General features: G+C 51.2%; 1 protein-coding gene across 1 annotated transcript in view; it reads right to left on the bottom strand.

Moving 5' to 3' along the window:
- LOC123481051 (guanine nucleotide-binding protein G(olf) subunit alpha-like) overlaps window positions 1-26,731 on the bottom strand; it is a 65,307-nt gene that overhangs the window by 16,985 nt on the left and 21,591 nt on the right. Inside the window, exons 2-4 of the mRNA XM_045224629.1 lie at window positions 23,388-23,460; window positions 22,271-22,325; window positions 21,357-21,476 (exon numbers count right to left, since the gene is read on the bottom strand). Of these exons, the coding sequence (XP_045080564.1) occupies window positions 21,357-21,476; window positions 22,271-22,325; window positions 23,388-23,460 (248 nt within the window). The remainder of the gene's footprint in view (window positions 1-21,356; window positions 21,477-22,270; window positions 22,326-23,387; window positions 23,461-26,731) is intronic.

Below are 26,731 nucleotides of genomic sequence, written 5' to 3'. Positions count from 1 at the left end.
ATGGTCAACGGTTCAGGAGCTGCATGGTCAACGGTCCTGGAGCTGCATGGTCAACGGTCCAGGAGCCGCATGGTCAACGGTCCAGGAGCCGCATGGTCAACGGTCCAGGAGCGGCATGGTCAACGGTTCAGGAGCCGCATGGTCAACGGTCCAGGAGCTGCATGGTCAACGGTCCAAGAGCTGCATGGTCAACGGTCCAGGAGCCGTATGGTCAACGGTCCAGGAGCCGTATGGTCAACGGTCCAGGAGCCGCATGGTCAACGGTCCTGGAGCTGCATGGTCAACGGTCCAGGAGCTGCATGGTCAACGGTTCAGGAGCTGCATGGTCAACGGTTCAGGAGCTGCATGGTCAACGGTCCAGGAGCTGCATGGTCAACGGTCCAGGAGCTGCATGGTCAACGGTCCAGGAGCTGCATGGTCAACGGTTCAGGAGCTGCATGGTCAACGGTTCAGGAGCTGCATGGTCAACGGTCCAGGAGCTGCATGGTCAACGGTCCAGGAGCTGCATGGTCAACGGTTCAGGAGCTGCATGGTCAACGGTCCAGGAGCTGCATGGTCAACGGTCCAGGAGCCGCATGGTCAACGGTCCTGGAGCTGCATGGTCAACGGTCCTGGAGCCGCATGGTCAACGGTTCAGGAGCCGCATGGTCAACGGTCCAGGAGCTGCATGGTCAACGGTCCTGGAGCTGCATGGTCAACGGTCCTGGAGCCGCATGGTCAACGGTCCTGGAGCCGCATGGTCAACGGTCCAGGAGCTGCATGGTCAACGGTCCAGGAGCTGCATGGTCAACGGTTCAGGAGCTGCATGGTCAACGGTCCTGGAGCTGCATGGTCAACGGTTCAGGAGCTGCATGGTCAACGGTCCTGGAGCTGCATGGTCAACGGTCCTGGAGCTGCATGGTCAACGGTTCAGGAGCTGCATGGTCAACGGTCCTGGAGCTGCATGGTCAACGGTCCTGGAGCTGCATGGTCAACGGTCCAGGAGCCGCATGGTCAACGGTCCAGGAGCCGTATGGTCAACGGTCCAGGAGCCGTATGGTCAACGGTCCAGGAGCTGCATGGTCAACGGTTCAGGATCACAAGGAAAGCACGAAGGACAATGCCCCTCTGACATGTATCTCTGTTACAGTATCCAGAGGACTGACTATTGTGACAGAATAATGGTATAGTATCCATGTCTGGTATCTATCTGAAACATGTCCCCTAAAGAGGACTCTGAAGCTATTTATATATGGATGTAGTCTCTCTGTGGTTCCTTCTGTCTGTACAGGGTGAACACTAAATGACTCTATTCAAAAGAAAGGGGTTTTTATTGTCATCTCTGGAATTATGTCTTATTTATAATGGTCTCGTCCTCCACACAAGTCTTTAGATGATGTGACACCCTGTGGAGATTGGACCTTGGTGGTCAGTTAACTGGAAACTTGGTATCATTTGATTGGTCAATGGTCGTTGGTTTTGGGTTGAGGCTTCTGGCAGTGTGCATACCAGTATTAGGTGCATTAACGCCACTGACTGGAGTGTGATGAGACTACGGAGGTGTTCTAGATTGTGCACTCTAGTCTACATGAATGGAGGAAGGAAAGTATAGCTATGTGGATTACCGTTTGTTTTCAGTAAAATTGGAGATTGTGAAACTTATTTCACAGGGATGGGATCATTCTTCTGAGCGTTTTCCTTTGACGTTCATAAAGTTTGACAGTGAAGGACGACGTGATCTGTAGATTCTGCTGCTGGACAGTTCGGACATTAACCTGTGTTTTCCCATCTTTAGGAGATAGTGATTGAGGCCGTTGTGTCCTATTTTTCAGACGGGTGATTATGGTTTCTGATTGTCTTGAAAGTCCTTCGTGGTTATTGCTGATTGAAACCAGTGGGTGGTGTATATACACGTCTTCCTGTTACCCCTTTCTGTCCTTTTGCCATTTGTCTGTGATTTTGATGAATTACTATTTCAAATGTTTACAAATCGGAGCTATGGCGTTACCGTTGTCATGTAGGGTTCCTTCATCTGCCATCTGGTTCCCAGGCAACCCCACGTCAGACGGGACCCAACCGAGGCACCCCCCCACGTGAGATTACACCTTCAGATGTTATAAATGGAACGGAGGTCTGTTGTTCCGTATCTCTTATCTCGTCCGTGGAGGAAGGCTTCAAGGCCTCTGGCCTAGTAAGCGTCTCGTTGTTAACGCTTTGTCTCCCAAGTTTACCTCAGGATCTATATGCCTAGAAGGGTGCTTGTTAATGCTTTGTAACTAACGCTTTATGCCTTGTATATGAATCCATTCATTTTACAAAGTTATTAAATAATACTTTCTTTGATATTCGCTCCTCATGACCATCCCTTGATCTTAGTCAGCTAAATGCATAATACTCGATAGCACATGGTTTAACTGTAGTCTCTTGCATATTGCTATTTATCTTATAGAGCCAGATAAACGTTTTAAAATGGGCTGATTGCTTAGTCTTATTAGGGGTTGCATGTGACGTATACGGTGCATTCAGAAAGTATTCCGAGCCCTTCCCCTTTATCCAGTGTTACCTCACAGCCTCATTCTGAAATGGATTTTAAAAAACATTACACACAACACCCCATAATGACAAAGCGAAAACAGGTGAATAATGCTTTGTAAATTCATAAAAAATAAAAAACAGAAATACAGTGGGGAAAAAAAGTATTTAGTCAGCCACTATTTGTGCAAGTTCTCCCACTTAAAAAGATGAGAGAGGCCTGTAATTTTCATCATAGGTACACGTCAACTATGAAAGACAAATTGAGAAAAAAATTCCAGAAAATCACATTGTAGGATTTTTTATGAATTTATTTGCAAATTATAGGGGAAAATAAGTATTTGGTCACCTACAAACAAGCAAGATTTCTGGCTCTCACAGACTTGTAACTTCTTCTTTAAGAGGCTCCCTCTGTCCTCCACTCGTTACCTGTATTAATGGCATCTGTCTGAACTTGTTATCAGTATAAAAGACACCTGTCCACAACCTCAAACAGTCACACTCCAAACTCCACTATGGCCAAGACCAAAGAGCTGACAAAGGACACCAGAAACAAAATTGTAGACCTGCACCAGGCTGGGAAGACTGAATCTGCAATAGGTAAGCAGCTTGGTTTGAAGAAATCAACTGTGGGAGCAATTATTAGGAAATGGAAGACATACAAGACCACTGATAATCTCCCTCGATCTGGGGCTCCACGCAAGATCTCACCCCGTAGGGTCAAAATGATCACAAGAACGGTGAGCAATAATCCCAGAACCACACGGGGGGACCTAGTGAATGACCTGCAGAGAGCTGGGACCAAAGTAACAAAGCCTACCATCAGTAACACACTACGCCGCCAGGGACTCAAATCCTGCAGTGCAAGACGTGTCCGCCTGCTTAAGCCAGTACATGTCCAGGGCTGTCTGAAGTTTGCTAGAGTGCATTTGGATGATCCAGAAGAGGATTGGGAGAATGTCATATGGTCAGATGAAACCAAAATAGAACTTTTTTGGTAAAAACTCAACTCGTCGTGTTTGGAGGACAAAGAATGCTGAGTTGCATCCAAAGAACACCATACCTACTGTGAAGTATGGGGTGGAAACATCATGCTTTGGGGGCAGTTTTTTCTGCAAAGGGACCAGGACGACTGATCTGTGTAAAGGAACGAATGAATGGGGCCATGTATCGTGAGATTTTGAGTGAAAACCTCCTTCCATCAGCAAGGGCATTGAAGATGAAACGTGGCTGGGTCTTTCAGCATGACAATGATCCCAAACACACCGCCCGGGCAATGAAGGAGTGGCTTCGTAAGAAGCATTTCAAGGTCCTGGAGTGGCCTAGCCAGTCTCCTGATCTCAACCCCCATAGAAAATCTTTGGAGGGAGTTGAAAGTCTGTGTTGCCCAGCGACAGCCCCAAAACATCACTGCTCTAGAGGAGATCTGCATGGAGGAATGGGCCAAATACCAGCAACAGTGTGTGAAAACCTTGTGAAGACTTACAGAAAACGTTTGACCTGTGTCATTGCCAACAAAGGGTATATAACAAAGTATTGAGAAACTTTTGTTATTGACCAAATACTTATTTTCCACCATAATTTGCAAATAAATTCATTAAAAATCCTACAATGTGATTTTCTGGATTTTTTATTCTCATTTTGTCTGTCATAGTTGACGTGTACCTATGATGAAAATTACAGGCCTTTCTCATCTTTTTAAGTGGGAGAACTTGCACAATTGGTGGCTGACTAAATACTTTTTTTCCCCACTGTACCTTATTTACATAAGTATTCAGAGAGACCCTTTGCTATGAGACACGAAATTGAGGTCAGGTGAATCCTGTTTCCATTGATCATCCTTGATGTTTCTACAACTTGATTGGAGTCCACCTGTGGTAAATTCAATTGATTGGACATGATTTGGAAAGGCACACACCTGTCTATATAAGGTCCCACAGTTGACAGTACATGTCAGAGCAAATACCAAGCCGTGAGGTCTAAGGAATTGTCCGTAGAGCTCCAAGACAGGATTGAGTCGAGGCACAGATCTGGGGAAGGATACCAAAAAAAATATCTGCAGCATTGAAGTTCCCCAAGAACACAGTGGCCTCCATCATTCTTAAATGGAACAAGTTTGGAACCACCAAGACTCTTCCTAGAGCTGGCCGCCCGGCCAAACTGAGCAATCGGGGGAGAAGGGCTTTGTTCAGGGAGGTGACCAAGAACCCGATGGGTCACTCTGACAGAGCTCCAGAGTTCCTCTGTAGAGATGGGAGAACCTTCCAGAAGGACAACCATCTCTGCAGCACTTCACCAATCAGGCCTTTATGGTAGAGTGGCCAGATGGAAGCCACTCCTGAGAAAAAGGCACATGACAGCACGCCTGGAGTTTGCAAAAAGGCACGTGAAAAACTCAGAGCATAAGGCAAAAGATTCTGTGGTCTGATGAGACAGAATTGTACAGTACCAGTCAAAAGTTTGGACACACCTACTAATTCCAGGGTTTTTCTTTATTTTTACTATTTTCTACATTGTAGAATAATAGTGAAGACATCAAAACTATGAAACAACACATATGGAATCATGTAGTAACCAAAAAAAGTGTTAAACAAATCAAAATATATTGTCATCATGCTATGGGGATGCTTTTCAGCGGCAGGAACTGGGACACTGGTAAGGATAGAGGGAACAATGAACGGAGCCAAATACAGGTAAATCCTTGATGAGAACCTGCTTCAGAGTGCAAACAACCTTAGACCGGGGGCGAAGATTTACGTTCCAACAGGACAATGACCCCAAGCGTACAGCCAAAGCAACGCTGGAATGGCTTCAGAACCAGAATGTGAAAGTCCTTGAGTGGCCCAGCCAAAGCCCAGACTTAAATCTAATTGAAAAACTGTGGAAAGACTAGAAGACAGATGGGGAGTGGCGGTGTCTAGCTACCTTAACAGAGCTTGAGAAAATCTGTAAGATCCCCAAATCCAGATGTGCAAAGCTGATACAGGCATCCCCAAGACGACTCACAGCTGATACAGGCATACCCAAGACGACTCACAGCTGATACAGGCATACCCAAGACGACCCACAGCTGATACAGGCATCCCCAAGACGACTCACAGCTGATACAGGCATACCCAAGACGACCCACAGCTGATACAGGCATCCCCAAGACGACTCACAGCTGATACAGGCATCCCCAAGACGACTCACAGCTGATACAGGCATCCCCAAGACGACTCACAGCTGATACAGGCATCCCCAAGACGACCCACAGCTGATACAGGCATCCCCAAGACGACTCACAGCTGATACAGGCATACCCAAGACGACTCACAGCTGATACAGGCATCCCCAAGACGACTCACAGCTGATACAGGCATACCCAAGACGACTCACAGCTGATACAGGCATCCCCAAGACGACTCACAGCTGATACAGGCATCCCCAAGACGACTCACAGCTGATACAGGCATACCCAAGACGACTCACAGCTGATACAGGCATACCCAAGACGACCCACAGCTGTAAATCGCCGCCAAAGGTGCTTCTACAAAGTATTGACTCAGGGGTGTGAATCCTTATGTAAATGAGATATTTCTGTATTTTTCATTTTCAATAACTTTGCTAAAGTTTCTAAAAACATGTTTTCACTTTGTCATTATGGGGTTATTGTGTGTCGATGGGTAAGAAAATAAAATATTGAATCCATTTTGAATCCAGGCTGTAGCACAACAAAAGTGTGAATACTTTCTGAAGGCACTGTACTTCCTTCAACGTAGAGGGAACACAGCCTACATACTTCCTTCAACGTAGAGGGAACATAGCCTACATACTTCCTTCAACGTAGAGGGAACATAGCTTACATACTTCCTTCAACGTAGAGGGAACATAGCTTACATACTTCCTTCAACGTAGAGGGAACATTGCTTACATACTTCCTTCAACGTAGAGGGAACATAGCCTACATACTTCCTTCAACGTAGAGGGAACATAGCCTACATACTTCCTTCAACGTAGAGGGAACATAGCCTACATACTTCCTTCAACGTAGAGGGAACACAGCCTACATACTTCCTTCAACGTAGAGGGAACATAGCCTACATACTTCCTTCAACGTAGAGGGAACATAGCCTACATATGACTACTTCCTTCAATAGTTGCCCTACTTCAGGTCACAGTAGGGTTAAGATCAGGTAACCTACTTTGAAGCATTATAATCTATAAATGTTTTTAAAATGTAAAAATGCATAATACTCATCTAGCTTGCACTGAAAGCCAGTATTGCGTTGGATTAAGGTGTATGCCTGTATGACAACATGACAAGTAGCGAGAGAGGTTCATTTAGCTTAAAAAAGGCTGAGAAGTATCATTCTGTGGATATGAACCCCAGTGGCACTAGGTGACAATGTAGTGGTGACACTGAGGGCAGAGCTAAGTGATGTGGTGATGACAACCAGGGACAAACTAACACAGAGGCATGTTGTTCAGCTAGGCCTGGGAACTGGCCTGTCTCTATCCTGGGAACTGGCCTGTCTCTATCCCCAGCTAGGCCTGGGAACTGGCCTGTCTCTATCCTGGGAACTGGCCTGTCTCTATCCCCCAGCCAGGCCTGGAATGGCTGTTCCTGGGAACTGGCCTGTCTCTATCCCCAGCTAGGCCTGGGAACTGGCCTGTCTCTATCCTGGGAACTGGCCTGTCTCTATCCCCAGCTAGGCCTGGGAACTGGCCTGTCTCTATCCTGGGAACTGGCCTGTCTCTATCCTGGGAACTGGCCTGTCTCTATCCCCAGCTAGGCCTGGGAAATGGTCACACAGAGACACAGGGCCAGTCACACAGAGACAGGCCCAGTCACACAGAGACAGGCCCAGTCACACAGAGACAGGCCCAGTCACACAGAGACAGGCCCAGTCACACAGAGACAGGCCCAGTCACACAGAGACAGGCCCAGTCACACAGAGACAGGCCCAGTCACACAGAGACAGGCCCAGTCACACAGAGACACAGGGCCAGTCACACAGAGACAGGCCCAGTCACACAGAGACAGGGAAACACACACACATGCATGAGCACGAACGCACCAACCGAGTCACACACGGACTGTGCACACACACACACACACACACACACACACACACCCTCAGCTCCAGTCACACACCACAACACTGGTCCTCCCAGTACATCCCATCACACCACTGATCCTCCCAGTACATCCCATCACACCACAACACTGGTCCTCCCAGTACATCCCATCACACCACTGATCCTCCCAGTACATCCCATCACACCACAACACTGGTCCTCCCAGTACATCCCATCACACCACTGATCCTCCCAGTACATCCCATCACACCACAACACTGGTCCTCCCAGTACATCCCATCACACCACTGATCCTCCCAGTACATCCCATCACACCACAACACTGGTCCTCCCAGTACATCCCACCACACCACTGATCCTCCCAGTACATCCCATCACACCACAACACTGGTCCTCCCAGTACATCCCATCACAACACTGGTCCTCCCGGTACATCCCATCACACCACAACACTGGTCCTCCCGGTACATCCCACCACACCACTGATCCTCCCGGTACATCCCATCCCACCACAACACTGGTCCTCCCGGTACATCCCACCACACCACAACACTGGTCCTCCCAGTACATCCCACCACACCACACCACTGGTCCTCCCAGTACATCCCATCACACCACAACACTGGTCCTCCCAGTACATCCCACCACACCACTGGTCCTCCCAGTACATCCCACCACACCACTGGTCCTCCCAGTACATCCCACCACACCACTGGTCCTCCCGGTACATCCCACCACACCACTGGTCCTCCCAGTACATCCCACCACACCACTGGTCCTCCCAGTACATCCCACCACACCACTGGTCCTCCCAGTACATCCCACCACACCACTGGTCCTCCCAGTACATCCCACCACACCACTGGTCCTCCCAGTACATCCCACCACACCACTGGTCCTCCCAGTACATCCCACCACACCACTGGTCCTCCCAGTACATCCCACCACACCACTGGTCCTCCCGGTACATCCCATCCCACCACAACACTGGTCCTCCCAGTACATCCCATCACACCACAACACTGGTCCTCCCAGTACATCCCACCACACCACTGGTCCTCCCGGTACATCCCATCCCACCACAACACTGGTCCTCCCAGTACATCCCACCACACCACACCACTGGTCCTCCCAGACCAGACCAGACCAGACCAGACCAGACCGACAGACAGACAGGCCCTGTTACCAGACAGACAGACATACACTAATCCTGTCAATGTATAGCTAGTAAGCCTCATGCTGTCATCACCATGCTTTAAAAGAGGGAAAAAACATCACACAAGAAAGCTGTGGATTACAACGGGTTATGTTATGATGACATGACATCCAGTAAGCAAGAACAGTGTCAACCTAATAAATCAAATCAAACTTGTCTGGAACGATCTCTAGGAATCACTATGAAAGCAAGTTTTCTAGTAACTACTAGATTCTAACTAGGCCTAGTGCAAGATTAACGACATCACTACCAGCATGCATAAGAAATATGAAAATCAGGCCTAACCCTCTGTTCCCCTGACAAGAATCAGGCCTAACCCTCTGTTCCCCTGACAAGAATCAGGCCTAACCCTCTGTTTCCCCTGACGAGAATCAGGCCTAACCCTCTGTTCCCCTGACAAGAATCAGGCCTAACCCTCTGTTCCCCTGACAAGAATCAGGCCTAACCCTCTGTTCCCCTGACAAGAATCAGGCCTAACCCTCTGTTCCCCTGACGAGAATCAGGCCTAACCCTCTGTTCCCCTAACAAGAATCAGGCCTAACCCTCTGTTCCCCCTGACGAGAATCAGGCCTAACCCTCTGTTCCCCTGACGAGAATCAGGCCTAACCCTCTGTTCCCCTGACAAGAATCAGGCCTAACCCTCTGTTCCCCTGACAAGAATCAGGCCTAACCCTCTGTTCCCCTGACAAGAATCAGGCCTAACCCTCTGTTCCCCTGACAAGAATCAGGCCTAACCCTCTGTTCCCCTGACAAGAATCAGGCCTAACCCTCTGTTCCCCTGACGAGAATCAGGCCTAACCCTCTGTTTCCCCTGACGAGAATCAGGCCTAACCCTCTGTTTCCCCTGACGAGAATCAGGCCTAACCCTCTGTTCCCCTGACGAGAATCAGGCCTAACCCTCTGTTCCACTAACGAGAATCAGGCCTAACCCTCTGTTCCCCCTGACGAGAATCAGGCCTAACCTCTGTTCCCCTGGCGAGAATCAGGCCTAACCCTCTGTTCCACTAACAAGAATCAGGCCTAACCCTCTGTTCCCCTGACGAGAATCAGGCCTAACCCTCTGTTCCACTAACGAGAATCAGGCCTAACCCTCTGTTCCCCTGACGAGAATCAGGCCTAACCCTCTGTTCCCCTGACAAGAATCAGGCCTAACCCTCTGTTCCCCTGACAAGAATCAGGCCTAACCCTCTGTTCCCCTGACAAGAATCAGGCCTAACCCTCTGTTCCCCTGACGAGAATCAGGCCTAACCCTCTGTTCCCCTAACAAGAATCAGGCCTAACCCTCTGTTCCCCTGACGAGAATCAGGCCTAACCCTCTGTTCCCCTGACGAGAATCAGGCCTAACCCTCTGTTCCCCTGACAAGAATCAGGCCTAACCCTCTGTTCCCCTGACAAGAATCAGGCCTAACCCTCTGTTCCCCTGACAAGAATCAGGCCTAACCCTCTGTTCCCCTGACGAGAATCAGGCCTAACCCTCTGTTTCCCCTGACGAGAATCAGGCCTAACCCTCTGTTTCCCCTGACGAGAATCAGGCCTAACCCTCTGTTCCCCTGACGAGAATCAGGCCTAACCCTCTGTTCCACTAACGAGAATCAGGCCTAACCCTCTGTTCCCCTGACGAGAATCAGGCCTAACCCTCTGTTCCCCTGACGAGAATCAGGCCTAACCCTCTGTTCCACTAACAAGAATCAGGCCTAACCCTCTGTTCCCCTGACGAGAATCAGGCCTAACCCTCTGTTCCACTAACGAGAATCAGGCCTAACCCTCTGTTCCCCTAACAAGAATCAGGCCTAACCCTCTGTTCCCCTGACGAGAATCAGGCCTAACCCTCTGTTTCCCCTGACGAGAATCAGGCCTAACCCTCTGTTCCACTGACAAGAATCAACTGAGTACCTGTGCATATGTCTTAGTACTGTATATCCGTGCCCCCAGCATTAAAATGGACATAATCTGCTACAGTCCTGACCCCTCTCAGGTTGGCAACCAGTACATAAACACCTTCAATTGTCATTTACAACACTGCAGCAACTGAAAGAGTACATTAGGACTTCAAAAGAAGGTTGATTTCCAGAATGATGAAACACACGATGTGAACTCCCATTTGGCCTGTCATGTGACCAGACCCTATCAGGGGCCCAGATCAAAACCAAGCAGAAGACTGTTTCCCCAAATGGCACCCTGTTCCCTATATCTAGTGAACTACTTTTGACGCTAGCCAGAAGTATTGCACTCTGTAGGGGATAGGGTGGCGTTTGGGAGACAACAGAAGGATCCCATCCGCCACCTCAGGTGAATAATATGGGCCATTCCGGGTCCTGAGAGGGGTTTAGTCCCAAACAGCACCCTGTTCCCTACATGGTGCACTACTGTTGACCAAGGCCCACAAGGATCTGTAGGGACTAGGGTGCCATTTGGCTCTGGTCTAAAGTAGTGCACTATATAGGGAATAGGGTGCCATTCTCTGGTCTAAAGTAGTGCACTATATAGGGAATAGGGTGCCATTTGGCTCTGGTCTAAAGTAGTGCACTATATAGGGAATAGGGTGCCATTTGGCTCTGGTCTAAAGTAGTGCACTATATAGGGAATAGGGTGTCATAGGGCTCTGGTCTAAAGTAGTGCACTATATAGGGAATAGGGTACCGTTTGGGATGCTGACAGGGGGAACTAAACTAGAGAGAGGCAACTCCATCGCTAAACTGACGAAAGTTGAAATGTATCTGTTGATTATGGACCATCAAAAGTCAAACTACATTTCCAATCTTCCCTCACAGCCCCACGGCAAGATACAGTCTGGATACAGTCTGCCAGGGGATACAGTCTGCCAGGGGGATACAGTCTGGATACAGTCTGCCAGGGGGATACAGTCTGCCAGGGGGATACAGTCTGCCAGGGGGATACAGTCTGCCAGGGGATACAGTCTGGATACAGTCTGCCAGGGGGATACAGTCTGCCAGGGGGATACAGTCTGCCAGGGGGATACAGTCTGCCAGGGGATACAGTCTGGATACAGTCTGCCAGGGGGATACAGTCTGCCAGGGGGATACAGTCTGGATACAGTCTGCCAGGGGGATACAGTCTGGATACAGTCTGCCAGGGGATACAGTCTGGATACAGTCTGCCAGGGGGATACAGTCTGGATACAGTCTGCCAGGGGGATACAGTCTGGATACAGTCTGCCAGGGGGATACAGTCTGGATACAGTCTGCCAGGGGATACAGTCTGGATACAGTCTGCCAGGGGGATACAGTCTGCCAGGGGATACAGTCTGCCAGGGGATACAGTCTGGATACAGTCTGCCAGGGGGATACAGTCTGCCAGGGGATACAGTCTGGATACAGTCTGCCAGGGGGATACAGTCTGCCAGGGGGATACAGTCTGCCAGGGGGATACAGTCTGGATACAGTCTGCCAGGGGGATACAGTCTGCCAGGGGGATACAGTCTGGATACAGTCTGCCAGGGGATACAGTCTGCCAGGGGGATACAGTCTGCCAGGGGGATACAGTCTGGATACAGTCTGCCAGGGGGATACAGTCTGCCAGGGGATACAGTCTGGATACAGTCTGCCAGGGGGATACAGTCTGCCAGGGGGATACAGTCTGCCAGGGGGATACAGTCTGGATACAGTCTGCCAGGGGGATACAGTCTGGCAGGGGGATACAGTCTGCCAGGGGGATACAGTCTGGATACAGTCTGCCAGGGGGATACAGTCTGCCAGGGGGATACAGTCTGCCAGGGGGATACAGTCTGGATACAGTCTGCCAGGGGGATACAGTCTGCCAGGGGATACAGTCTGCCAGGGGGATACAGTCTGCCAGGGGGATACAGTCTGCCAGGGGGATACAGTCTGGATACAGTCTGCCAGGGGGATACAGTCTGCCAGGGGATACAGTCTGCCAGGGGGATACAGTCTGCCAGGGGGATACAGTCTGCCAGGGGATACAGTCTGCCAGGGGGATACAGTCTGCCAGGGGATACAGTCTGCCAGGGGGATACAGTCTGCCAGGGGGATACAGTCTGCCAGGGGATACAGTCTGGATACAGTCTGCCAGGGGGATACAGTCTGGATACAGTCTGCCAGGGGGATACAGTCTGGATACAGTCTGCCAGGGGGATACAGTCTGGATACAGTCTGCCAGGGGGATACAGTCTGCCAGGGGGATACAGTCTGGATACAGTCTGCCAGGGGGATACAGTCTGGATACAGTCTGCCAGGGGGATACAGTCTGCCAGGGGGATACAGTCTGGATACAGTCTGCCAGGGGGATACAGTCTGGATACAGTCTGCCAGGGGGATACAGTCTGGATACAGTCTGCCAGGGGGATACAGTCTGCCAGGGGGATACAGTCTGCCAGGGGGATACAGTCTGGATACAGTCTGCCAGGGGGATACAGTCTGCCAGGGGGATACAGTCTGGATACAGTCTGCCAGGGAATACAGTCTGGATACAGTCTGCCAGGGGGATACAGTCTGGATACAGTCTGCCAGGGGATACAGTCTGGATACAGTCTGCCAGGGGATACAGTCTGGATACAGTCTGCCAGGGGGATACAGTCTGCCAGGGGATACAGTCTGGATACAGTCTGCCAGGGGGATACAGTCTGGATACAGTCTGCCAGGGGGATACAGTCTGCCAGGGGGATACAGTCTGCCAGGGGGATACAGTCTGCCAGGGGGATACAGTCTGGATACAGTCTGCCAGGGGGATAGAGTCTGCCAGGGGATACAGTCTGCCAGGGGGATACAGTCTGGATACAGTCTGCCAGGGGGATACAGTCTGCCAGGGGGATACAGTCTGCCAGGGGATACAGTCTGCCAGGGGGATACAGTCTGCCAGGGGGATACAGTCTGGATACAGTCTGCCAGGGGATACAGTCTGCCAGGGGGATACAGTCTGGATACAGTCTGCCAGGGGGATACAGTCTGCCAGGGGGATACAGTCTGGATACAGTCTGCCAGGGGGATACAGTCTGCCAGGGGGATACAGTCTGCCAGGGGGATACAGTCTGGATACAGTCTGCCAGGGGGATACAGTCTGCCAGGGGGATACAGTCTGCCAGGGGGATACAGTCTGCCAGGGGGATACAGTCTGCCAGGGGGATACAGTCTGCCAGGGGGATACAGTCTGGATACAGTCTGCCAGGGGGATACAGTCTGGATACAGTCTGCCAGGGGGATACAGTCTGCCAGGGGGATACAGTCTGGATACAGTCTGCCAGGGGGATACAGTCTGGATACAGTCTGCCAGGGGGATACAGTCTGGATACAGTCTGCCAGGGGATACAGTCTGGATACAGTCTGCCAGGGGGATACAGTCTGGATACAGTCTGCCAGGGGATACAGTCTGGATACAGTCTGCCAGGGGATACAGTCTGGATACAGTCTGCCAGGGGATACAGTCTGGATACAGTCTGCCAGGGGGATACAGTCTGCCAGGGGGATACAGTCTGGATACAGTCTGCCAGGGGGATACAGTCTGGATACAGTCTGCCAGGGGATACAGTCTGGATACAGTCTGCTAGGGGGATACAGTCTGGATACAGTCTGCCAGGGGGATACAGTCTGGATACAGTCTGCCAGGGGGATACAGTCTGCCAGGGGGATACAGTCTGGATACAGTCTGCCAGGGGGATACAGTCTGCCAGGGGGATACAGTCTGGATACAGTCTGCCAGGGGGATACAGTCTGCCAGGGGGATACAGTCTGCCAGGGGGATACAGTCTGGATACAGTCTGCCAGGGGATACAGTCTGCCAGGGGGATACAGTCTGGATACAGTCTGTCAGGGGGATACAGTCTGCCAGGGGATACAGTCTGCCAGGGGGATACAGTCTGGATACAGTCTGCTAGGGGGATACAGTCTGGATACAGTCTGCCAGGGGGATACAGTCTGGATACAGTCTGCCAGGGGGATACAGTCTGCCAGGGGGATACAGTCTGGATACAGTCTGCCAGGGGGATACAGTCTGGATACAGTCTGCCAGGGGGATACAGTCTGGATACAGTCTGCCAGGGGGATACAGTCTGCTAGGGGGATACAGTCTGGATACAGTCTGCCAGGGGGATACAGTCTGGATACAGTCTGCCAGGGGATACAGTCTGCCAGGGGGATACAGTCTGGATACAGTCTGCCAGGGGATACAGTCTGCCAGGGGGATACAGTCTGGATACAGTCTGCCAGGGGGATACAGTCTGGATACAGTCTGCCAGGGGGATACAGTCTGGATACAGTCTGCCAGGGGATACAGTCTGGATACAGTCTGCCAGGGGGATACAGTCTGCCAGGGGGATACAGTCTGCCAGGGGGATACAGTCTGCTAGGGGGATACAGTCTGGATACAGTATGCCAGGGGGATACAGTCTGGATACAGTCTGCCAGGGGGATACAGTCTGCCAGGGGGATACAGTCTGCCAGGGGGATACAGTCTGCCAGGGGGATACAGTCTGCCAGGGGGATACAGTCTGCCAGGGGGATACAGTCTGGATACAGTCTGCCAGGGGGATACAGTCTGGATACAGTCTGCCAGGGGGATACAGTCTGCCAGGGGATACAGTCTGGATACAGTCTGCCAGGGGATACAGTCTGCCAGGGGGATACAGTCTGCCAGGGGGATACAGTCTGGATACAGTCTGCCAGGGGGATACAGTCTGGATACAGTCTGCCAGGGGATACAGTCTGCCAGGGGATACAGTCTGGATACAGTCTGCCAGGGGATACAGTCTGGATACAGTCTGCCAGGGGATACAGTCTGGATACAGTCTGCCAGGGGATACAGTCTGCCAGGGGGATACAGTCTGCCAGGGGGATACAGTCTGGATACAGTCTGCCAGGGGGATACAGTCTGCCAGGGGGTACAGTCTGCCAGGGGGATACAGTCTGTCAGGGGGATACAGTCTGTCAGGGGGATACAGTCTGCCAGGGGGATACAGTCTGCCAGGGGGATACAGTCTGGATACAGTCTGCCAGGGGGATACAGTCTGCCAGGGGGATACAGTCTGTCAGGGGGATACAGTCTGCCAGGGGGATACAGTCTGGATACAGTCTGCCAGGGGATACAGTCTGCCAGGGGATACAGTCTGGATACAGTCTGCCAGGGGGATACAGTCTGGATACAGTCTGCCAGGGGATACAGTCTGCCAGGGGATACAGTCTGGATACAGTCTGCCAGGGGATACAGTCTGCCAGGGGGATACAGTCTGGATACAGTCTGCCAGGGGGATACAGTCTGCCAGGGGGGTACAGTCTGCCAGGGGGATACAGTCTGTCAGGGGGATACAGTCTGTCAGGGGGATACAGTCTGTCAGGGGGATACAGTCTGGATACAGTCTGCCAGGGGGTACAGTCTGCCAGGGGGATACAGTCTGTCAGGGGATACAGTCTGCCAGGGGGATACAGTCTGTCAGGGGATACAGTCTGCCAGGGGGATACAGTCTGTCAGGGGGATACAGTCTGGATACAGTCTGCCAGGGGGGTACAGTCTGGATACAGTCTGCCAGGGGGGTACAGTCTGCCAGGGGGATACAGTCTGCCAGGGGGATACAGTCTGTCAGGGGGATACAGTCTGGATACAGTCTGCCAGGGGGTACAGTCTGCCAGGGGGATACAGTCTGGATACAGTCTGCCAGGGGGATACAGTCTGCCAGGGGGGTACAGTCTGCCAGGGGGATACAGTCTGTCAGGGGGATACAGTCTGTCAGGGGGATACAGTCTGCCAGGGGGATACAGTCTGCCAGGGGGATACAGTCTGGATACAGTCTGCCAGGGGGGTACAGTCTGCCAGGGGGATACAGTCTGTCAGGGGGATACAGTCTGCCAGGGGGATACAGTCTGGATACAGTCTGCCAGGGGGGTACAGTCTGCCAGAGGGATACAGTCTGCCAGGGGGATACAGTCTGCCAGGGGATACAGTCTGGATACAGTCTGCCAGGGGGGTACAGTCTGCCAGGGGGATACAGTCTGCCAGGGGGATACAGTCTGCCAGGGGGTCGTTGCTACAGTCTGCCAGGGGGATACAGTCTGTCAGGGGGATACAGTCTGCCAGGGGGATACAGTCTGCCAGGGGGATACAGTCTGCCAGGGGGATACAGTCTGTCAGGGGATACAGTCTGGATACAGTCTGCCAGGGGGGTACAGTCTGGATACAGTCTGCCAGGGGGTACAGTCTGCCAGGGGGATACAGTCTGTCAGGGGGATACAGTCTGCCAGGGGGATACAGTCTGCCAGGGGGATACAGTCTGTCAGGGGGATACAGTCTGCCAGGGGGGTACAGTCTGCCAGGGGGATACAGTCTGCCAGGGGGATACAGTCTGGATACAGTCTGTCAGGGGGATACAGTCTGGATACAGTCTGCCAGGGGGGTACAGTCTGCCAGGGGGATACAGTCTGGATACAGTCTGCCAGGGGGATACAGTCTGTCAGGGGGATACAGTCTGGATACAGTCTGCCAGGGGGGTACAGTCTGCCAGGGGGATACAGTCTGTCAGGGGGATACAGTCTGGATACAGTCTGCCAGGGGGGTACAGTCTGCCAGGGGGATACAGTCTGCCAGGGGGATACAGTCTGCCAGGGGGATACAGTCTGGATACAGTCTGCCAGGGGGGTACAGTCTGCCAGGGGGATACAGTCTGGATACAGTCTGCCAGGGGGTACAGTCTGCCAGGGGATACAGTCTGTCAGGGGATACAGTCTGCCAGGGGGATACAGTCTGCCAGGGGGATACAGTCTGGATACAGTCTGCCAGGGGGGTACAGTCTGCCAGGGGGATACAGTCTGTCAGGGGGATACAGTCTGCCAGGGGGATACAGTCTGGATACAGTCTGCCAGGGGGGTACAGTCTGCCAGGGGGATACAGTCTGTCAGGGGGATACAGTCTGCCAGGGGGATACAGTCTGTCAGGGGGATACAGTCTGCCAGGGGGATACAGTCTGCCAGGGGGATACAGTCTGTCAGGGGGATACAGTCTGGATACAGTCTGCCAGGGGGGTACAGTCTGGATACAGTCTGCCAGGGGGGTACAGTCTGCCAGGGGGATACAGTCTGTCAGGGGGATACAGTCTGCCAGGGGGATACAGTCTGCCAGGGGGATACAGTCTGTCAGGGGGATACAGTCTGGATACAGTCTGCCAGGGGGATACAGTCTGTCAGGGGGATACAGTCTGCCAGGGGGATACAGTCTGCCAGGGGATACAGTCTGCCAGGGGGATACAGTCTGTCAGGGGATACAGTCTGCCAGGGGGATACAGTCTGTCAGGGGGATACAGTCTGCCAGGGGGATACAGTCTGCCAGGGGGATACAGTCTGTCAGGGGGATACAGTCTGGATACAGTCTGCCAGGGGGGTACAGTCTGCCAGGGGGATACAGTCTGCCAGGGGGATACAGTCTGGATACAGTCTGCCAGGGGGTACAGTCTGCCAGGGGGATACAGTCTGCCAGGGGGATACAGTCTGGATACAGTCTGCCAGGGGGATACAGTCTGCCAGGGGGATACAGTCTGCCAGGGGGATACAGTCTGCCAGGGGGATACAGTCTGCCAGGGGGATACAGTCTGGATACAGTCTGCCAGGGGGATACAGTCTGCCAGGGGGATACAGTCTGGATACAGTCTGCCAGGGGGATACAGTCTGCCAGGGGGATACAGTCTGCCAGGGGATACAGTCTGCCAGGGGGATACAGTCTGCCAGGGGGATACAGTCTGCCAGGGGGATACAGTCTGGATACAGTCTGCCAGGGGGTACAGTCTGCCAGGGGGATACAGTCTGTCAGGGGGATACAGTCTGCCAGGGGATACAGTCTGCCAGGGGGATACAGTCTGCCAGGGGGATACAGTCTGCCAGGGGGATACAGTCTGCCAGGGGGATACAGTCTGCCAGGGGGATACAGTCTGTCAGGGGGATACAGTCTGCCAGGGGGATACAGTCTGTCAGGGGGATACAGTCTGGATACAGTCTGCCAGGGGGGTACAGTCTGCCAGGGGGATACAGTCTGTCAGGGGGATACAGTCTGCCAGGGGGATACAGTCTGCCAGGGGGATACAGTCTGTCAGGGGGATACAGTCTGGATACAGTCTGCCAGGGGGTACAGTCTGCCAGGGGGATACAGTCTGCCAGGGGGATACAGTCTGCCAGGGGGATACAGTCTGGATACAGTCTGCCAGGGGGATACAGTCTGCCAGGGGGTACAGTCTGCCAGGGGGATACAGTCTGCCAGGGGGATACAGTCTGCCAGGGGGATACAGTCTGCCAGGGGGATACAGTCTGCCAGGGGGATACAGTCTGCCAGGGGATACAGTCTGCCAGGGGGATACAGTCTGGATACAGTCTGCCAGGGGGATACAGTCTGCCAGGGGATACAGTCTGCCAGGGGATACAGTCTGGATACAGTCTGCCAGGGGGATACAGTCTGCCAGGGGATACAGTCTGCCAGGGGGATACAGTCTGTCAGGGGGATACAGTCTGCCAGGGGGATACAGTCTGGATACAGTCTGCCAGGGGATACAGTCTGCCAGGGGGATACAGTCTGCCAGGGGGATACAGTCTGGATACAGTCTGCCAGGGGGATACAGTCTGTCAGGGGGATACAGTCTGCCAGGGGGATACAGTCTGGATACAGTCTGCCAGGGGGATACAGTCTGTCAGGGGGATACAGTCTGCCAGGGGATACAGTCTGGATACAGTCTGCCAGGGGGATACAGTCTGTCAGGGGGATACAGTCTGGATACAGTCTGGATACAGTCTGCCAGGGGATACAGTCTGGATACAGTCTGCCAGGGGGATACAGTCTGTCAGGGGGATACAGTCTGGATACAGTCTGGATACAGTCTGCCAGGGGATACAGTCTGCCAGGGGATACAGTCTGCCAGGGGATACAGTCTGCCAGGGGATACAGTCTGCCAGGGGATACAGTCTGCCAGGGGATACAGTCTGGATACAGTCTGCCAGGGGATACAGTCTGCCAGGGGGATACAGTCTGCCAGGGGGATACAGTCTGCCAGGGGATACAGTCTGCCAGGGGGATACAGTCTGTCAGGGGGATACAGTCTGCCAGGGGATACAGTCTGGATACAGTCTGCCAGGGGATACAGTCTGCCAGGGGGATACAGTCTGCCAGGGGATACAGTCTGCCAGGGGGATACAGTCTGCCAGGGGGATACAGTCTGCCAGGGGGATACAGTCTGCCAGGGGGATACAGTCTGTCAGGGGGATACAGTCTGCCAGGGGGATACAGTCTGCCAGGGGGATACAGTCTGCCAGGGGGATACAGTCTGCCAGGGGGATACAGTCTGCCAGGGGATACAGTCTGCCAGGGGGATACAGTCTGGATACAGTCTGCCAGGGGATACAGTCTGGATACAGTCTGCCAGGGGGATACAGTCTGCCAGGGGGATACAGTCTGCCAGGGGGATACAGTCTGGATACAGTCTGCCAGGGGGATACAGTCTGCCAGGGGGATACAGTCTGGATACAGTCTGCCAGGGGGATACAGTCTGCCACGGGATACAGTCTGGATACAGTCTGCCAGGGGGATACAGTCTGCCAGGGGATACAGTCTGCCAGGGGGATACAGTCTGGATACAGTCTGCCAGGGGGATACAGTCTGGATACAGTCTGCCAGGGGGATACAGTCTGGATACAGTCTGCTAGGGGGATACAGTCTGGATACAGTCTGCCAGGGGGATACAGTCTGGATACAGTCTGCCAGGGGGATACAGTCTGGATACAGTCTGCCAGGGGGATACAGTCTGGATACAGTCTGCTAGGGGGATACAGTCTGGATACAGTCTGCCAGGGGGATACAGTCTGCCAGGGGGATACAGTCTGCCAGGGGGATACAGTCTGCCAGGGGGATACAGTCTGGATACAGTCTGCCAGGGGGATACAGTCTGGATACAGTCTGCCAGGGGGATACAGTCTGCCAGGGGATACAGTCTGGATACAGTCTGCCAGGGGGATACAGTCTGGATACAGTCTGCCAGGGGGATACAGTCTGCCAGGGGGATACAGTCTGGATACAGTCTGCCAGGGGGATACAGTCTGCCAGTGGGATACAGTCTGGATACAGTCTGCCAGGGGGATACAGTCTGCCAGGGGGATACAGTCTGCCAGGGGATACAGTCTGCCAGGGGATACAGTCTGCCAGGGGGATACAGTCTGCCAGGGGATACAGTCTGCCAGGGGGATACAGTCTGCCAGGGGGATACAGTCTGCCACGGGATACAGTCTGGATACAGTCTGCCAGGGGGATACAGTCTGGATACAGTCTGCCAGGGGGATACAGTCTGCCAGGGGGATACAGTCTGCCAGGGGATACAGTCTGCCAGGGGATACAGTCTGCCAGGGGATACAGTCAGGATCAGGAACTCAGAGGATTGAAAAAGAGGAACTAAAAACATAAAGACAAAGTTGAACAAAATGGCATCTATTATAATCCCTGCTGAACATCTACATAATATCTGACAGATATTCTACGTCTCAAATCAATCCATTGCTGGTGACCACACCAAGCTCACAGACACACACACCTGAATGAAAACCTAAAACAGCCATCTTACCTGTGTGTAGTCAACGTCCGAGAGAGGAGCTATGCTTTTGATGTACTCGATTCTGAACTGGTCTTCAGGGTTGGCTAGAGTGACCGGGGGTATCAAGGTGCTCATCGCTGACACTATAGTCTACAAAGAGGAGGGGAGAAACACACCCAGCGCCGTTAAGCTGGATAAATACAGGCTAAATACAGGCTAAATTAGATCATAAGCTTATCTAAATCAGGGAAATAGGATTGGGGTGTCCAATCTAACCCTGAGGTTGCATCCCAAACGGCTCCCTATTCCCAATGTAGGGCCCTGGACTACGGTCAAAAGCATTGAACTACACAAGGAATAGGGTGTCGTTTGGCTCTGTGCCATTTGGCTCTCCTTTCGGTTACTGGCCCCAGGTTAAGAGGGTCCCAGGTTAAGAGGGTCACAGGTTAAGAGGGCCCCAGGTTAAGAGGGCCCCAGGTGGTCCTCTGTAGCTCAATTGGTAGAGCACGGCGCTTGTAACGCCAGGGTAGTGGGTTCGATCCCCGGGACCACCCATACGTAAAAATGTATGCACACATGACTAAGTGGCTTTGGATAAAAGCGTCTGCTAAATGGCATATTATAATTATTAAGAGGGCCACAGGTTAAGAGGGCCCCGGGTTAAGAGCGTTGGGCCAGTAACCGAAAGCTCCCTGGTTTGAATCCCTGAGCCAACTAGGTGAAAAATCTGTTGATGTGCCGTTGAGCAAGGCACTTAACCCGAATTGCTCCTGTAAGTCGCTCTGGATAAGAGCGTCTGCAAAATGACTAAAATGTCAAATGTAAATGTCAAAAGTAGTGCACGGTACATGGTAGGGCATAGGGTGCCATTTGGGACTCAGACAGAATAAACCACTAGTTTAATTAAAAACAGGAAAGACACAGATTAATACTATCCTACTCACCACGATGGCATCCTTCACGTTTTTCCGAATATCTTGTATTTTCTGTTTCTTTTCTCTGTCAAAGGAGGACAGAACTCAGTCGTGAGGAGACAATAACCAACAACATCACAATAGTCCTCGTCCAAGAACCTAAAGATCCCACTATGAAGGCAGCGTAGATCCACTCCAGTTCTCGGCCCGGACGTTAACACACTAGAGCCGGTATGTGTTCAGGCCAGGCAGGCAGAAAGATATCCCTACCAGTACAATCGTAGGCCTATGCAACTCACAGACATAGGCCACTGTTCTATCACATGCACAGAAGGCCTTGCAGCAAAATACATTATCCATAGACCTATCTCCAATAATAGCCGATATAGCAATGACATACATAACAGTAAACAATGTGACTTCAGTAACAACAGGCAGTCAGGGAGATCTCATGTAACAACAGGCAGTCAGGGAGATCTCATGTAACAACAGGCAGTCAGGGAGATCTCATGTAACAACAGGCAGTCAGGGAGATCTCATGTAACAACAGGCAGTCAGGGAGATCTCATGTAACAACAGGCAGTCAGGGAGATCTCATGTAATAACAGGCAGTCAGGGAGATCTCATGTAACAACAGGCAGTCAGGGAGATCTCATGTAACAACAGGCAGTCAGGGAGATCTCATGTAATAACAGGCAGTCAGGGAGATCTCATGTAACAACAGGCAGTCAGGGAGATCTCATGTAATAACAGGCAGTCAGGGAGATCTCATGTAATAACAGGCAGTCAGGGAGATCTCATGTAATAACAGGCAGTCAGGGAGATCTCAAGTCTCAAGTACTGAAGCCTATATAGCCTATATTCGTGTCTGCTGTGAGCAGGGAGAGATCAGTGCTGCTGCTGGAGCTAGTCGCCTGGCTGTCCATAGTGTGTTGGTCACTGATAGACAGGGCCTGGGCGCTGCAGTGCCCAAGGAAAATCCATTCAGTTCTATACAGCCTATTATCTTATTTAGAGTTTCCCTGCCTTGAGTATAACCAAATACGTTATGAAATAGGTATATATATATGTATATATATATATCTGGGCCTATATGTCAAATGGAGATGCAGTCGGGCCTGTAACAACAGTGGATTCGTGTACTCACTCTGCATTAAAACCATTGACGTGTAGAATCCTCATCTGCTTCACAATAGTACTTTTCCCGGACTCTCCAGCACCTTCGAATCGAAGCACAAGGACAGAATGTTACAATGTGTTGCTGATAACCGAACGATAAGGTTTTAATCTTGTGACGGTTCAAAATGAATAAGAATGTTGTCAAAATGAAGCAAATTGCTAGGCTTCGCTTCCATCAACATCCACCCCCCATGACATATAGCGAGAGCTTTCAAATACGTAATGGGGTAATTTAATGAAGGATATTTTAGATCCCACAGTGTTCGGGCCAAGCCGTTTAGAAAACCTTACCCAATAATAACAGCCTGTGTGTCGCTTTATAAGCTTGTCTTTCTTTTTGCAACTGTCTCTCGATTTTTTTATTCGCCTCTCGCTGTGCCTTTTCGTCGAGGCGTTGATCTTCAGTCTTGCTGTTGCCCAAACAACCCATATCTTCCGTTAACTTAACTCGTCTATCGAAAATATGAAATAATACACTAAGATGTTATAAATCATCAATTATTTTTTTTAACAATGGTGCGAAAGAAAATCTGTGCGACGCTTCTCCGCCGTTGGGAGGGCTATGTTCTTCCTCCCCTCTACGATTCCTTTTTAGCCGCAACCAACAGGACCTTCCTTCGGCATCCGAGGCATCCAAACAGATTCTTGATTCGCCCCTCCAAAATCCCTCGAATCGTTGAAATAACAGAGAAATACACAAGAGAACGAAGGTTTTTGATTTCTGGAAACAGGCCAAGTGTTGCTCTCGTTCCTTCCCTCTTCTCAATATTTTTCTATCCAAATGTCTATTCGGTCTCTTTAACTCAGCACTGCCTCTCTCTGTTGTACCAGGAAGTAGCCGTGAACCGAGCCACAGAAAAACCTTCCTTCGCTACAATGTAACAACGCTGCTGCTCGCTCACACACACCTACAATCCGCTCACATATCATTGTATAATTTCTGTGAGAAGGGTAGGAGGGCCATTACAATCCCATTTGTCACCCAAGACCTTCCAGCGGATAGTTTATCAGCCCTAAAAACGAAGAGCGGGGAGAGAGGATCCGCCTGCACCCGACAGGCTTGGCAGGAGGTTTGGGTCTTTCTATCGACCGAGAGTCAGCTAGATCGAGTCCGTTGGGGTGGCCCTGACCTCGGGAGTAGCTTGTCAATCGTAACCTACAAACTAAGTAATATCCCACTTTAACACAGGCCTACACACACACAGCTTATCAGTCCTCTGCACTAGAAAGGCCTAAACCACCCCTAAAAAAAAACAAGTCAAAAGTTGACAACTGTACAAAAAGACCGTCTGAAAACCCCAAAACAAAAGTACAACCAAAAATAGATATTTTCTAGCTAGCCCTTCCCAAAACCAAGTGTTGCCCCTCTGCTGCCAGCCCCTATCACGACTTTCCTTTGCACCCACGGCTCAGCCTGCCTCTGTAGTCCACTCCTGTTGTCGTCACATTCTCCACGCTATTCTACTTCTATTGTGCGCGTGTGCGACAAAAGCATTGGCGAGCACCCGTGGGAAAAAACGGCTTCACGGCACCGCGGTAATTCTCCGCACTGGCGCGCAACTGCCAGTTCAGCCCTTGTCCTAGGAGGGCCGGGGTATGTACAGTCAATAGGCTACTGCGCATATTCACAGACCTTTACTGTACGGCCTGTTTTAAATGGCTGCGTCGGCCGGCCTGATAGATGGTGTACGTTTGTTTTTAGTAGGTTTCCATTTTAAATAGATGTTTATATTGTATCTCAGAATAAAGAATACGTCCACGATATGTAATTTTTACTACTGTAGCAATGGATAATAGCAAATATCCGACAGACAGGCACAGAAAATAATCAAATAGAATAATCCTAAAACCTCTGTCTACATCCACCCCTATTACTAGATCTGCCACTAAGTCTGTTTCCCCTCAAGGTTTCTTCCTTAGGGAGTTTCCCCCTATGTTCCCCACGGCGCTGCTGTTCGCTCTTTTTGGAGCCTGGGTAACTGTGAAGCACTTTGTGACAACTGTTTTTGTGAGAAAAAAAAAATAGCTAAATATAATTAATATTTGACTGATTCATTCAATTGATTGAAGTATTGACATTTTCTATAAATAGAGTGTATATTCATATAACATTTGAAATGTCTGTTATTCATTGTATTTTCTCAACGCCTGTTCAGATTTTAAACTATGGAAGCACTACTACTCCGATGGAACTAGATTGAAGTCAACAGAATGTCCAGGGTCTCCTCATCTTCACTGTTACTACAACTCCTCTGAAGTCAATGAGACCAGACCACTGTCAGTGTCCACAACTCCTCTCGATCCTTGTGGCTGTGGTAAGTAGTGACAACCCTGTCAGTGTCCACAACTCCTCTCGATCCTTGTGGCTGTGGTAAGTAGTGACAACCACTGTCAGTGTCCACAACTCCTCTCGATCCTTGTGGCTGTGGTAAGTAGTGACAACCACTGTCAGTGTCCACAACTCCTCTCGATCCTTGTGGCTGTGGTAAGTAGTGACAACCACTGTCAGTGTCCACAACTCCTCTCGATCCTTGTGGCTGTGGTAAGTAGTGACAACCCTGTCAGTGTCCACAACTCCTCTCGATCCTTGTGGCTGTGGTAAGTAGTGACAACCACTGTCAGTGTCCACAACTCCTCTCGATCTTTGTGGCTGTGGTAAGTAGTGACAACCACTGTCAGTGTCCACAACTCCTCTCGATCCTTGTGGCTGTGGTAAGTAGTGACAACCCTGTCAGTGTCCACAACTCCTCTCGATCCTTGTGGCTGTGGTAAGTAGTGACAACCACTGTCAGTGTCCACAACTCCTCTCGATCCTTGTGGCTGTGGTAAGTAGTGACAACCCTGTCAGTGTCCACAACTCCTCTCGATCCTTGTGGCTGTGGTAAGTAGTGACAACCCTGTCAGTGTCCACAACTCCTCTCGCTCCTTGTGGCTGTGGTAAGTAGTGACAACCCTGTCTGTGTCCACAACTCCTCTCGATCCTTGTGGCTGTGGTAAGTAGTGACAACCCTGTCAGTGTCCACAACTCCTCTCGATCCTTGTGGCTGTGGTAAGTAGTGACAACCCTGTCTGTGTCCACAACTCCTCTCGATCCTTGTGGCTGTGGTAAGTAGTGACAACACTGTCTGTGTCCATGGATATTTGAACCATCTCAAATCAAATCAAACTTTGTCACACGCGCCGAATACAACAGGTGTAGACCTTACCGGAAATGCTTACTTACAAGCCCTTAACCAACAATGCAGTTCAAGAAAGAGTTAAGAAAATATTTACCAAATAAACGAAATAATTTTTAAAATAAAAAGTAACACA

This window comes from Coregonus clupeaformis, chromosome 14 (assembly GCF_020615455.1).
Source record: "Coregonus clupeaformis isolate EN_2021a chromosome 14, ASM2061545v1, whole genome shotgun sequence".
Classification (NCBI taxonomy): domain Eukaryota; kingdom Metazoa; phylum Chordata; class Actinopteri; order Salmoniformes; family Salmonidae; genus Coregonus; species Coregonus clupeaformis.
Note: the sequence above shows the minus strand (reverse complement) of the source record. Positions and strands in the feature narration are given on the sequence as shown.